The 15063-nt window shown below is 37.9% G+C and overlaps 1 protein-coding gene across 9 annotated transcripts in view; it reads left to right on the top strand.

The window, feature by feature from the left end:
• Nucleotides 1–15063, top strand: part of cadps2 (Ca++-dependent secretion activator 2) — a 189862-nt gene that overhangs the window by 152711 nt on the left and 22088 nt on the right. For 4 of the 9 annotated variants that reach the window (XM_049474587.1, XM_007246561.4, XM_049474589.1 and 1 more), the window contains exons 14-21: nucleotides 2454–2555; nucleotides 4306–4369; nucleotides 5026–5149; nucleotides 5270–5373; nucleotides 11044–11200; nucleotides 13204–13345; nucleotides 13667–13786; nucleotides 14484–14513. In XM_049474587.1, coding sequence (XP_049330544.1) covers nucleotides 2454–2555; nucleotides 4306–4369; nucleotides 5026–5149; nucleotides 5270–5373; nucleotides 11044–11200; nucleotides 13204–13345; nucleotides 13667–13786; nucleotides 14484–14513 — 843 coding nt within the window. The remainder of the gene's footprint in view (nucleotides 1–2453; nucleotides 2556–4305; nucleotides 4370–5025; nucleotides 5150–5269; nucleotides 5374–11043; nucleotides 11201–13203; nucleotides 13346–13666; nucleotides 13787–14483; nucleotides 14514–15063) is intronic. The other 5 variants (XM_007246566.4, XM_049474588.1, XM_007246568.4 and 2 more) reach the window with 2 other exon arrangements.

Below are 15063 nucleotides of genomic sequence, written 5' to 3'. Positions count from 1 at the left end.
GGTCAGCATTTAGCTCGTCTCAAACACACTTGCTTCATTAGGTATGGACAATGAGTTTACCCCTCAACGCCCCACTCCCACCAGCCCAGCCAAGCGTGATGCAGCACTGCCAGATATTTAGTTGGTTAATGTAAAGTAGCCGCTGTGTTCATAAGCTTATAAAGCTGTAGCACACACTAATTTCTTTTTTTTTTTTTTTTTTTTTTTTACTAAAATTACGTTTTTAAAATGTAAAAATTTTGAGTTTAGGTCTGCCGTTCTGAATTATCCAGAATGTACTTTTTTTTTTTTTAGAAATTTTAAGAAATTAAAAAATATAGATTTTTCACCTGCACAGAACATTCAAAAATAAAAATTGATAAACTGAGTACACACAAATGAATGCAGGTTCCAATGTGTTCTAATTAGTCAGATACCTGGAGGCTCTGTGTGCTGTTTTTAAAGAAAGGTAGACTTGTAATGTGAATGCGTAATTATAGGTCGGCGGGTGACCTGGAGCACGGCTTCATCTGTTGAGTAAGCTGGACTCGCACAAGGACAAACAGAGCAGCAGAACAGAGCAATTCACACTGGTGCTCGCAGTTCAATTCCCAGGCCTCTTGTTAGCAGCTGTTAAACTATGAGGCCTACACTGGAAATAATGAGGTGGGACAGAGGGAGAGAAAGGGAAGAGAGAGAGTGAACACGGGGATGGGGGTTAAAACACCCCTCTGTCTTTTCTACCGTGATGTCCCTTTTCTATCGAGAACAAGCTCAAGACAAGTTTGTTCTCTCCCCCTTTCTCTCTCTCTCTCTCTCTCTCCCCCTTCCTCCGTATGTCTCTCTCTCTGTCTCACACACACACACACTCACTCACACAGAAAATCGACTACAACCCTTTACACCCCTCATTGTGCTGTGTTGGGATTAGCCGGCTCTTGTCAGAAAGAAAAGAGGGATTTCATTTAATAGAGAGGGATTTGGAGCACAGACCAGTTTACAAGTTGCACTTACAACCGCAATGTAAAGAGAGAGCTTGGTTTTTAGCATCAAGCTGTGCCATTCACACAGAACATGGAGAGGCTTGGATTGGCAGACACAATGCAAAGTAACAGACTATACTAGCTTAGCTTTAAAAATCTTGTGATTACATTTGGATTATAGATAATGGTATCCTGTGTAGTAATCTATTTCTTGAACATACGTTTGTGGGACGTATGAAGAGCAGCTGCCATTTGTTGCAAGAAAAGTAAAAAATAATTGCACGTGACCTGCCCACTGCAATAAACTTCTTACGATTAGACTGAGAATATAAACCTGACCAGAGGATGGTTAGAGGTCGTAGGTTCATGATTATTACTACAAAACATGAACACTAAAAAACATAAAAAAATACTAAACATTGCAAACACAGAAACACCTAAGCATAAATATTTATGTATTTAATTATTTATTTTTTTTATTTTTATAATTTGTATCCCATTTTATTCCCAATTCACGAGGCCAATTACCCAGCCCACTCATTAGGTCTCCCCCCATCACTAGTGAAGACTAGCACATGCCTCCTCTGACACGTAAAGTCAGCCACCGCCTCTTTTCGAACCGCTGCTGATGTAGCATTGCCGAGTAGCATCACAGCGCGCTCGGAGGAAAGCGCAGCGACTCGGTGCTTGTCAACATCACCCTTTGGAGTGATGTGAGAAGAGAGCGCCATCTACCCACTCAGAGAGAGCAAAACCAATTGTGCATTTTTAGGAGTCCGGCAGCTGAAGGCAAGCTATGTGAACGGGATTTGAACCAGCAATTTCCCGACCTTAGTGGCAGCGCCTTAGTCCGCTGGACCACTTGGAGCCCTTAAGCATAAATATCTATTTTATTCAATTCAGGTTTGTCTTATTCAGGTTTTTGATGATTTATGACATTGCTACAGATGTTTATAGCTTTAACAGTTTTTGATTTTCATATTAACACTGTTCCAACTCCAGATGCTTGTGCACAGCTTCATATATATATATATATATATATATATATCTCAAAATATGTACATTTTAGCGATAATACAAATACACCTATAACACCCATTTATCATATAGAGTACCACCACAGCAACCACTTGGCAACAAATAAGTAACCAACTAATACACTGCTGCAACTACCTTGGATACACACCAACCATCTAGTAAAACTACAAGTTCTTATAATGCAATAACTTTAAAACTAGAGAAACTATTATCTATTAATCATAAATCAATCCTTTTGGATTTATGTATCTTCTAGAAAGGTTCTACTTACGTCTTTATATCTGTTCACTCTTTGCTGGACGTCTATACCAGAGGTTCTATATATAAAGGTCACTAAGTTTAAAAATACTCTGAAATTTCTTCCTAATTCTAAGAATGTGAAGCATATTAAGAAGAAGCGAATGTCATATTTAATCACGAAATGGTTAAAGATAGATGGCTCTTCTTTTGCAGGCCAGATGGAATGGGCACCGTGACAGAGGAGGAGAAGGAGGAGTATGAAGAAGTAAGGAGCAGACTGTTAATTCTACTAGAGAACCAGATCACACATTTCAGGTGAGCACTTCTTACCGTAGCATTCCCGTGTTTCTTATGCGTGTCTGGCAGTGTGAAAAATGACAACCTTTAATATTATTAACCTTTTCAAAGCAATAATAATGATACTGAACAGCTTGTAAGTTCATAAAAAGACCAAAAATAGAGAGACTATAAACAACAGCAGCGTTAGAGTAGAGGAACTGCAGTAGAGAAACTGCATGTTATGACATTGTGTAGCATGAGGATTATTTGCAGAGATATTAAAAGCACCTCTACTCTTCAGTCTTGGCTCTGTCTCTTTTCTGCTTCAGTCTGTAAAACACTCATCAAGCGACAAAAAACATTTGAAGAGTATGTCATATTTGCAGCCTGTCTATAGTAGTAATATGGTGTGCTGCTAAACCACGCAAAGGCACTACAGCTACAGGGCGTTGAGTGGTCCAGCGGTCTAATGCGTTGCCACTATGAGCAGGAGGTCGCAGGTTCGAACCCTGGCTTATGCAGCTTTGCCATCAAGCTGCCTATGGTGATGTCCACAGCACAGGGCGTCTGTGAGCTGATGTATCAGAACCAAGCCGCTGCGCTTTCCTCCTGGCTGCTTGGCAATGCTGCATCAGCAGCAGCTCGAAAAGAAGCGGTGGCTGGCTTTACATGTATCAGAGAAAGCATGTGTTAGTCTTCACCCTCCTGGTGTGTTGTAGCATCACTATGGGGGGTCCTAGTGATTGGGTTGGGTAATTGGCTTTGCTAAATTGGGGAGAAAATGGGAAAAATTAGAAAAGAAAAGAAAAAAAAGGCACTAGAGCTTAGATCGCACCCATAAACTGTCATTATAAGCCCAGGCCCGTAGAGCGTTAAAAAATAAGCTTTTTAAAAATGTATAAGCATAGACCTATTATTTAAGAAATGTTTTTTTAAAAACAGCTACATATAGCACTGCAAGTCAGGTGCGTAATGCGGACGTGTGATGGAGCTCACGTGTGCGTGAGCCTCAAAGCTGCATGATTATAACATTTTTTAAACAGTTTGGTTTGTTACTTTTCTGTATTGTGATTATCACACCATAGTTTTATATAAAATAAAAATAGCATTAAAGAGAATCTAAGCTCTAAATTGCACCAGTCACACTTCAGGCTTCACTGCCCCTGCTGCTCTCCTGCTGGGTCCACCTGTAGCATGCTGGGCAATACACCACTAATGAAGCCTACAGTCCTTATAGAAGTTATACAGAAAGAGCTCCTAATAACAAGCTAAGACCTCTAAACAAAAAAATACAAAACAATACACACGATTATGCAAATGTGTGGCATATAGAGGCAAAACCAGTGAGGGGTGTGTTGAGGACTAAGAGCAGGACTCAGCCCAAGCTGATTAAAGCTGGTTGAGTCATTTGTTAAGTGTGCCTCATGTGCCACCCTTCCAAATGGGACAGAAGCCTGACAGAGAGGCCCTCCTCTTCTCTTTACTGAGTGCTCTTCACAAACACCTGTGGTCTGCACTGCCACTAAGGACCACTAGCCTTTTTTCAGCACGTCCTGTGTTCATTCATTCTGATGTTTTTCCACGAGTCTGGTGACACCTGTTTCTTTTCGCTTTCCTTTTTGTTTTTGTACAAATCTGAAACATTTTGACTTTAAGAAATGTCCTTGTAATTTTAGAAAAACAGTATTTTGTCACAGATTCTATCAGCTGCTCACAGAGATTTGCACTTTCATATACATTACTCTCTGCTTGTCTTTATTTAGTTACTCTGCCTTCCTGTCTGTAGATACTGTTTCCCCTTTGGGCGACCGGAGGGGGCTCTGAAAGCCACGTTGTCTCTTCTAGAACGGGTCTGTACCTTTTTGTCTGTAATGCAGCAGCTAGATAAGCACATCCACATTTACTGTTGTGTTACTGAGGGTTTTACCTAGTGTCCATACACTAGACAGTAGGGATTTCCTGATCACATTGTTTTGCCCCCAAATACAGATCCGATACTTTGGCAATGCAGTAAAAAAAAGTTACATCGAAGTTGATTTTTAAGGTTTTTTCAATTATTTTCAATTTGTTTTTTAAACAACTGTATCAAACAGGCCCTTTTTGCACAAAATAAACACGTGCTAAGTGACCATATAAATGATTTCCATTGAAATATGCATTTTTCTTAAATAAACAAACAAACCAAATTCACACAACAACATTTCTATGATTAATAATAATTAACTATAGTAATAATTAATAATAATTAATTATTCATTTTTACATGCAGGTAGTTTTTGGGAGGGAGACAATATAATAGTGTACAGTCATATAATAGGGTACACCTGGCAGACTAGATGTTGACTAGACATTTTTACTATATTATTTAATTCTGCAATAATGATCATTGTAAATGTTTTATGAAGTCCCTGTGTGTGTAGCCTTCAAATGAAGCATCACCATTTCTAATATTCTCATTTTGATACAATTCTGCATTGAGCATCACATACTGGTCATCTTTCTGCAGGTTCTTATGAAAGACATCACCACACCAGTCCCTGTTGAGGAGATGACTAAGATTGTTAAGAAGTGCCTGGAAAAAGCTGCGCTTATTAATTACTCCCAGCTGACGGATTATGCCCAGTTTGAAGGTTTTGAACACAGCATTACTGCTGTACTGTCACTTTTTATACAAACACATTGATCTGTTATTTTTAGTGCAAACCAGACAATACAACCCAGGCACGCTTCATTGTCCTTTCTTTTCCCAGCTGACAGCTCCCAGGCCCCTCCTGAGAAGAGGTTAGAGGACATGATGCGTCTCGGGGAGCTGTGTATGGAGGTGCTTCAACAGAACGATGAGCATCACTCAGAGGTAGGGCACTCTGCTTAAAAAAAAAAAAACCTAAGCAAAAAAGTCAGAATTGTATAAGTCTACAACACCATTTATTAAAAGAACCTCAGAACAACTCATTAAGATCTTTCCTTTTCAAGACTCTTTACATCATGTCAGGAACAGGCTGACACATGCAATGACAACCTATGTTTATCATCGACTTTTGATCATTTACCATCTCGCTGTCCATTTCCTTACTGTGCCGCTACGACAGCTGTTAGTGAAGAGTTTGGTTAGACAGCTAGTGCCAGCTCATACTAGCAGCAGATGAAAACAACGCCCACAGCCCTTTAGCGACTTTAGCGAGCGTTTGCATGTGTTCCTTTTTCCTTCTTTTTTTTTTTTAATTGATCAATCATAGGTGTTGAGGCTCTGCTGATGGAGGCTGTGCTCATTTACCTAAACGCGAGAGCAGCAGTAGACATCTGTTCAGGAGGTGTGGGGCTATTTTTAGGCCTCCAGCCACCAACAGCTGTCACTTGTGAAGATGACGATAATGCCAAAGCATTTGCACCTAATAAGATGAATGTCCCACGTGCTGTTACTAAGGAAACTCAGGTGGTGCCTGAAAATAGTCAGATATATGGAAGTGCTTGAAAAGATCACATTTTGGATTCATGCAAGAAGTCTTTTGTCTATGCAAGTATATTTAAACCTTTAAGGAAAACATATTGCATATAAAAGCATGGTTTCTGAATTATGTATTGTATATTGCATACAATTTTGGTGGAATACTCTATTGTACTATTATAGGAGCATACATATCTCTCTGTAATATCTCTGCACTTTCTCTCTCTCTCTCTTTTTTCTCTCTTTCTCTTCCTCAATGTTGTTTTTTGTAAAACGCACAAGGGGAGAGAGGTAAGTAAAGTTTGTTCCTGCTTCCACCGCTACAATTAGTGTTTATTATTGTCCACCAAATACATGGATATTACAACAATCAAAACAAGACTTAGAACTAAAGATAAGAGATCTTAATGTAAATCTATCACTGTCAGGCTAAAAACGTTTCATATGCGTTTCATATACATTTAGCTGCTCAGAAGCAGAGAAAATGTTCATACATTGAAGAAAAACATTGTAGCATTAAAAATATATACAGCTCTGGAAAAAAAAAAATAAAAGATCACTGATGATGTTTTTCCTTGTTTTTACCAAATTGAAAACCTCTGGAATATAACCAAGAGGAAGATGGATAATTTCAAGCCATCAAACCAACTTGAACTGCTTGAATTTTTGCACCAGGAGTGGGATAAAGTTATCCAAAAGCAGCATGTAAGACTGGTGGAGGAGAACATGCCAAGACGCATGAAAACTGTGATTAAAAACCACGGTTATTCTAACAAATATTGATTTCTGAACTCTTAAAACTTGTTAATATGAATATGAACTTGTTTTCTTTGCATAATTTGAGGTCTGAAAGCTCTGCAGCTTTTTTGTTGTTTCAGCTATTTCTCATTTTTTGCAAATAAATGCTCTAAAGGACAATATTTTTATTTGGAATTTGGGAGAAATCTTGTCTGTAGTTTATAGAATAAAACAACAATGTTCATTTTACTCAAACATATACCTATAAATAGCAAGATCAGAGAAACTAATTCAGAAACTGAAGTGGTCTCTCAATTTTTTCCAGAGCTGTATATTAAATGCTACATAACTTCGCTTTAAAGACTGGAATATCAATCCTCTGTCCTCAGTAATGTATTAAGAATGGCTATTAATAAACGCTACAGTGCACAGTGTTGCTGTTGCTATTGAAAGTGGCACTTATTTCATAACAAATGAAACTGACCAGAATAAGTGGGCAATTTTTGGAATACCGGGGTAAATATTTGTTTTATTTATATGAATCAATCAGTGAGATCCATTACAAATGATATGGTAGATTTCTACCAGCTTTAAATACTAGCTTGTAAATAGTTGATTTATAGAGAACATTCTATGTAGAAGATTTTTTTGTTTTTAACTTTCTGTATCCCTGTCAGATTGACGATAAGATTTAGCTCCTCAGCCACTCGTGTTAGTACCCATATGAGCTGCACACACACACTGGTGGTGGTGTTTGAGACAGGGGGAGTGAAGGAGGCGTTAATGGTGTTAGTTGGCCCGATGCTGTTGAAAAGCTGCTTCTGAAAGGCTCGAAGATGAGCATCCTCAAGGCCAGCTCCAGTATGACAAGAAGTCAGATAAGAGTGGCGTTTCTCCCCACATAGCCTCCTACACCACTCTCTCTCTTTTTCTCTCTCTCTCTCTTTCTCTAACACACACATACTCACACAACACAAGGATATCTACTCACAATAGACTCTTTCAGTAGATCTGCAGCATTCTTTTTTTATCACACGATATTTCATTTGACTTACTGCACTTTTTACATTTTTGGACAGATTTCTTGGCTCTCCTGAGACGGTCGGAGAGAGAAATAATTTAAGACAAATGACAGGCTTTTCTTTTTCACTTTGTTATTTGGGCAGCTGCCATCAAGGCTTCAAGGTGTGTAGGAAATAGGCAAAAGGACTGATGAAAGAAATATTTAGTGGCCTTTTAATGCTTGGAATACTGTCTAACAATAAACAGTGATCAGAAAAAAACAAGGCTTCACTCTTTTACCTCTGAGCACAGAAAAGACTCTCTGATCCTTTGCAGACGAAAAGGACACATTTGTTCAGCTGACACTTCTATCATAATTTTTATAACTGGCCTATAAATGGCTTTGTTATGTATTGTTTACAAGGGCTGCGCAATTTTAGAAACACACAATATTTTGTTGTTCTGTAATGTTTTAATTTACGATGATACAAAAAGTATAGGAATGACCACAACTCTATGATTTATCATGTTACAATAATAAACATGTACTCTTGTGTATCGAAGAGTAAAAAAATAAATTATACTGTGCAGATAAAATCTGTAAATTTGTGCTTAAAATTAATGTGTGTATACTGATGAAGTTTAAAGTTAAATCTTTAGCTCTTTAGATGATTTCTCAAATAAGAGAAAAAACATGCACAACTTTAGGAATATAGTAATAATAAATAATTTTGATGAAGTGGTAATAGTAGGTGTCCAAGCACAATGTAGCACTAAATAACTACGCTCATTGAATAAAATAGCAACATTATTGCCATGAACTCAAACCTCTTCTGATGTTGTTAAACATAAGTGATTACATTTTGGATTGAACTGTATCCAGGCAACCCAGTTACAAGCTCTTACTATGGCTGTATAAATTAATTCACAATGCAACATAACTGCAATTTGAAGGTGAAACTATAAACCATCTTCATGTATGATTTTATTCTACTCTAATCAAAAAATAAGTCTGTTACTGTGTAACTTGTAATAAACCTTCACTGATGATATTTTGGATTGCAAAATATTTCGTTTAGGGTCCACAATCATTTCTGGAGAGAAAAAGAAGAAAAAGATTACTCATGTGCTTGGCCACCTTACTACTGTTTAATATTATTTGTTCTTTAGAAATGGTGAACAAATATTCAAGATTTTAAAAGAAAATTACTGTAATAATACAGTAAGTCAGAGCTTCATAATTTTATATTGTTTATATTGTCCCTTTGGGTAAATAAATATAACAGCATTTTTTTTTTTTTTGTTTTTTTTGTGTTCTTAAATGTTTACTTTTATGCCGTTTTCAGTGTTAAACTGTGACTCATTTGTTTTCATCCTTTATCTCTTGGTAAATTCATGGTAAACAACTGAACTGGGAGCCTGTGTAGCCAATCAGTGCATCTTTTAAAACTCACGCAGAGTTGCAGAAGGCCTGCACATGCTTGAAGGAGAGCACAAACTGCCCAGTCCTGTACATGTGACCTGACATACGCCTACAGTTGGCTGTGGAGAGGGGCTTAGCAATGCTTCCCACCTAGTGCGCTCTCTTAAACTCTTGGGCACTGGTGGCTGTGGCATCGCTGGCAGCTCGGGTCTCAGCAATGGGACACAACGGTCTTTGCCAACTGTAGCACCTCAGGGGGCCGTTCTTGAGAGAGTTTGTGACATTTTATGCAGTTTACAGTTTTAAATGTAACATTAATAAAAATCTAAAATTGTAAAAGAGTGGGGGTGGGGTATTAGGGCAGCAAGTTTGGCCATCTGTGGCATAAATCACTTTACTATTAGTGGATAGCAAGGACTGTAGAAAAGCATGGATGCTGTGGTTCTGTCCAGAAAGTTTAGCTAGTGTAAAAATAACTGTTTTAAAAATATGCACCTACCTATCTTAATTGTACTTCACTGGTGTTGTTCCATAGACAAATTCTAACCATTTGTTCCTTAGCTCTGCATTACTGGGCAAAGCATATAACACTGACGTGATATTTGCACAAATAATACAGGAACATGCCATGCTGTTCCTAACGCTGTTAGCTCCTGTCTGATGAGACGTGCTTGGCTACCTGGCTTCAGCTCTCTCTGTGGGCGGGCCAAAGTTGCAGAGGCCATGAATACTAATTCACGGGATGACATAGACACGGTGCTTTTCCTGAACGACTTGTTTTTCTGAATATAATTATGGAATTAGCTACTGCAGTCAATAGAGGTTAAGGAAGAGTTTAGTGAGCAGCATGCATATATAATTCAGAGAGGCCTATAGTATTTCACAAAGAACAGGAAATAGTGGATTTTTTATTGGAAGGACACTTTTTAATAATGGTAGTATTAACTAGCTAGTTTCCTGACAGCTTGATTACAACTCAGCTAGTCCATGTAATGAACAGATAAATCTATTGGTCCTACAGAGGGTCTGGTCCAGTCAAGGATATCAGTTAATTAATTTATAACTTTAACACCACCCTCTTATGATATAACAGATTAAGGTTTAAACTGATTTCTGCAAAATAAAAATGTGCCAATATTAGGACAGGGAGAACTAACTGTTGGAATTGGACACTGGAGGTGGAAATATGGATTTTTAAGGAGAAAAATGAGATGGAGAATGGAGCGTTTTGTCAATGAAACAAATGGGTATACAGATACACCTGTGGTGGCTTTACCGTTGAGAGACTGTGTTTCTACAGTCAAAGCTTCTACCTTGATAGCAGTAAAAGATTCTGTGGCTGGGAGTATTAATCTTTTCTATCAAATAAATTGAAGTGGTCAGTAGTCAAAGGGTGCCCAACGTTTTTTCATGTGTATGAGAATGCAGTGTTTACCTTCAGATATTGTACCAATGTTACACACATGAAATAAAAGGATTGCTTTGGCAGTGAAGATTGTGCATATGTCTGACACTTGATGAATTCTATATGCATCTTGGACAAAGCACATCCGTGTGTGTGTGTGTGGTGGGGGGGGAGGGGGGGGTTTGAGCACTATGCATTCTCTGCTCTCAAGGCCTTTTTATTGTACTGCTTGTCATCCAGTGAGCTTGTGGTTGGTAACACCCTTGTCATTGTTTTAGGTGTGTTTTCTGTTAAATTCAGTAAAACCTTGAACACTCTGGCTCCGGCTATGAACCTTTTCTGTGTTTTTTGGTTGTTTTTTATCTTTTATTTTCTGTGTTTCTTTGCAGACATGATGTTCTGCTTGAACTGTATCTGTTACATTGTGTATGTTGATTTGATAACTGTGTGTGTGTGTTTGTGTTTGTGTTTGTTTGTGTGGTGTGTGTGTGTGTGTTGTGTCTTGTCATAGGCCTTCTCCTGGTGGTCAGAGGCGATGGCGGAGCACGCTGAGATCTTCCTGTCCCTGTACACAGTGGACATGGACGCTGCTCTGGCTGTACAGCCACAGGACTCCTGGGACAGCTTCCCTCTGTTTCAGCTGCTCAACAACTTCCTGCGCACTGACCGTGAGTCCCAGCTTTCTTTTTTTTCACTTTGTTTCACTTCTTTTGTTTTGTCTTTTACCATTTTTATTGTGTTCTATCTTTAGTTTTTCTTTCATTCTCTATTTCTCTCATTTAAAAGTTGTCTTTATCTTTAGATATTTTTCTGACCTTTTTTTTATTTTTTTTTTAACTCTGGCTTTCACTATTTCTGCTTTTGCTGTTTTCTCCCTCATTCTTTCTGTCCTTTACCATTTTTCAGATTTTCTTTGTTTTTCTCTATTCCTCTTCTCTTTACTCCTCTCCTGTGTATACCATCACGTGAATATCTTCATGTCTGTCTCTCTGACCTGCTATGTGTAAAGCACAGCAGGTTGCCTCTGAGTTAACACTAACGTCCAGAGAACTCCAGCTCGCTTTCTGCTAAACACATGAATTAACAGCAGCTGTGTAACGGAAAACGATTGTGTTTTGTGAAGTGGTTAATGTGTTCAGCTCTAGTGTTGTTAACATAGTAATTAAATGCATATAGTGATCTATTAGGCATCTATTAGAAGATCTATGGCACTTCAGCATTTTTTCACAAATTTGGCTATTTCCATTGGCCAAATTCCTCTGCATTTATTTTGCAGATTTCGTTACCTTGCAAGTAAGATATATTGTATGACTATGCTAAGTAAAATGTATAATGATTAACAGAAATATCCAAACCAAATAAAATTGTATTTTAGTAGAATTAAGCAGTACCATTTTTACCCCCCTGCATGTGAGTTTTTTTAAGTATTTGACTCTTCTAGAGCTGTTACTAAAGACTGTTTTAGTAGTAGATTAATCTGCAGATTATTTCTTTATTTAGATTAGTCGAGTAGCCACATTTGTTTTTGTCATGCCCTCCACTTGTTCTTCCTATTCGTCAGGGTTATGATCGAATGCATGTTTTACTGCCTCTTGACAGCTAAACATTTAGGGCCATATACCAATTTTGCAGGACATTTCGATACCTATATTAATGTAAAATTACACAGCAAATTATATGAGACAGTCACACATTAATTAGTTGAAGAAAAACTTGCATGTGTTGTAAGTGAAAGCATGTGTTGTTTAGAACACAAAATGTGCAGTTATTTTAGCATTAGAGGACTGCAGGTGGTAAAATGTACGGTGCTGTTTGTACAGTAGACTTAAAGAATTATGTCATTCTATGTACATAATAAAAAGAGAAATAGCTGCCTCGTTAATACATTTCAGGCACTAATAAACGTGTGTACATTTTACCTATACATGCTCATCATTCGGGCCTTGATGATTAAACTTATGAAAGCAACTTCTATCAAGCACTTAAGCTCAAAGGCTGCCATCATGTCGCCCAATCGCTAAATGCTCATCATCTCATTTCATCATCCCCTCAAGATGTTAAATGGTTGTGAAACGTGCTCACACACACACACACGCACACACACACACACACACACACACCAGAGTAAAAAGGCAAGTGTTCATAATGAAGGAACAGAGTGAGAGGGAATTATAACTAATGATGCCCGATGAGACTTCTCTTCCTCTCTCTCCCTCTCTCTCGGTTTCACGGTCTCTCTTTCTGTCTGTCTCGCCCCCCTTCTCACTCTACCCTCTCTTCCTTCCTATTTCTCTCTCTCTCTCCCTCTCCCTCTTTCATTAGGACAAATTCCATGGGGATTTGTGGGAATGTGTTGCCTTTACTCATCTGCCTCTTCTATCCCACGCACTACTGCATGCTGTTTCTACTAGCTTTTTACATTTTTTTTTTTTTTGCTAAATTCCCTTCATGAACTGGGATCAGGATAAACTGTGCTCTTTAAACTTAGTGTGAGCTCTCAAAGGATCTGTGTTCTTCTCATGTGATGTTGTTTGACTTTAGCTTTGAATGTGTGCCAGAAATGTATATTTCACCATTTGAGGGTGCGTTTATGCATTTAAACAGGGTTTGTTTTGTTCATTAGTTAAAGAAATCCTACACCAGTCAAGAGAATATGTTTCCCCACCTTTAGCTCAGCTGTGCAATGGGACTTTCCACAAACACCTTCAGGAGCTCTACATGCCTCTAGTGGTGCGCTACATTGACCTGATGGAGTCGTCCATCGCTCAGTCTGTCCATCGTGGCTTTGAACAAGAGACCTGGCAGTCAGTTAAGTAAGGCTTTCACCACCTTTCAGTTGACTAATACTAAAGCAGAGACTGTCACCTAGCTTTCATTTATCAAATTTATTTGCTTTCTAGGATAATAACCACATGTAAAATCTAGACATTAATGCTATATGCTTACTTGCCTTCTGATTATGGCTAGAGCTTCACTTCTCTTTTAGCCTCTGTTAGCTTTTATATCTTTCCTATCTGCTTTTAAAGCCTCTGTCATTTTTCCTCTTTGTCTCAGCCATTCCTTATTTTTCTTTTCACTTTTCTCTTTTCTTCTGTCACTTTTTCCCTTCTTTTTTTCTTCTCACTCTCTGGCAGGACTATTACCAACAATCTGCCAAGTGTGCCTTTGCCTAAAGTTCCCAACCTGCCCCTCAATCTTCCTCAGATGCCCAGCTTCTCCACCCCCTCCTGGATGGGACCACTATGTGATAACACGTGTGTATGGTCCAGCTGGGCACCATCCATACTTAATGGCTATGCCATTTGCTTATTATAGCTATAAATAAGGCTTTTTATGTTTTTGGATTGAGCTCACACCAACCTATAGAAGCACCCGAAACCAAGTGTGCTGCAGAAAAATAGAATATTGAATACTCAAAAAAAAAAAAAAAAAAGGTTGACAGATCCTTTTTAGAATCAGTTTGTGTAGGTGTAGTAATAGGATTCCTTTATGCCTGCTCATTTGAAAAAAATGCTTGTTTTAAATGGTATTTTTGTCATTTATAGCTAAATTAATCATTTTCATGGTAAATATGATTGAGACGTGCTTGTTCAAGAATTTAACCAAATGGTGTTCACATGTGTCTGATAGAGCATGTTAATCGGCATGCTGGAGTGTGTATCTGTGCCGCTCTCAGTGTTTCAGATGTATGGTGATCCGGAATGCACGTGCTATGCCAGTTCATGCGTTTTAATTTGAATGTTTAAATGAACTCGCTTGGTTTGTAATCATCATTCACGTGCAGTGCATTCATCTGCTTTATCATGTCATGGTCAAGTAAAAATCTCTCGAAACTCTATTGATTTGGATTATGTTTTAAATGATAGTGTCATGCCGTGCCAGTACTTGACATTTTACATTTTTATGTTTGGATTTTAAAAGTTTAACATAGTTTTGCTTTTGAATTCCCAGCTTGCAAGGAATTAATTTGCCAGATATTTTGTGAGTACCAGAAACCTGAGCTTTTGTTTTTTCTTACGCTATGGAGAATTTTGCCATGTTTTCTGCTCCTTTTTTCGATTGTTTGAAAAGAAAGTCATTAAAGCAGAAATTCTCACTTTCCCAATGTCTTTCAGGGGAACGGTTCTGCAAATAAAGTGAAATGATTGAATGTTTCTGTAATTTACCATTTTTCAGTTTGATGCCTGACAAACAATAGACTTGGTCACTGGGGGAATTTTTGGGTAGTAAATTTTTTTTTGCTGTTTTTATCCATTCTTTTTGGCAGATTGGCTGCAGATTGTTAAGGTTGGTTGTAGGGGTGGGCGATATGGCTCTAAAATAATATCACGATATTTCATAGTATATTCACAGTAACGATACTTTTGGCGATATGACAAAACACTAAATTAGAAAAAATATTTAGAATTTTATTTTTGCTTGCAATATGATATTGCTAACTGAGATATAAAAAAATAATTATCCATATATATAAGAAATATCTCCATATATACAGGATTTAAGTAAAATAAATTATACTGGACAGATATAA

The sequence above is a fragment of the Astyanax mexicanus genome, chromosome 2 (assembly GCF_023375975.1).
Source record: "Astyanax mexicanus isolate ESR-SI-001 chromosome 2, AstMex3_surface, whole genome shotgun sequence".
Taxonomy (NCBI): domain Eukaryota; kingdom Metazoa; phylum Chordata; class Actinopteri; order Characiformes; family Acestrorhamphidae; genus Astyanax; species Astyanax mexicanus.
Note: the sequence above shows the minus strand (reverse complement) of the source record. Positions and strands in the feature narration are given on the sequence as shown.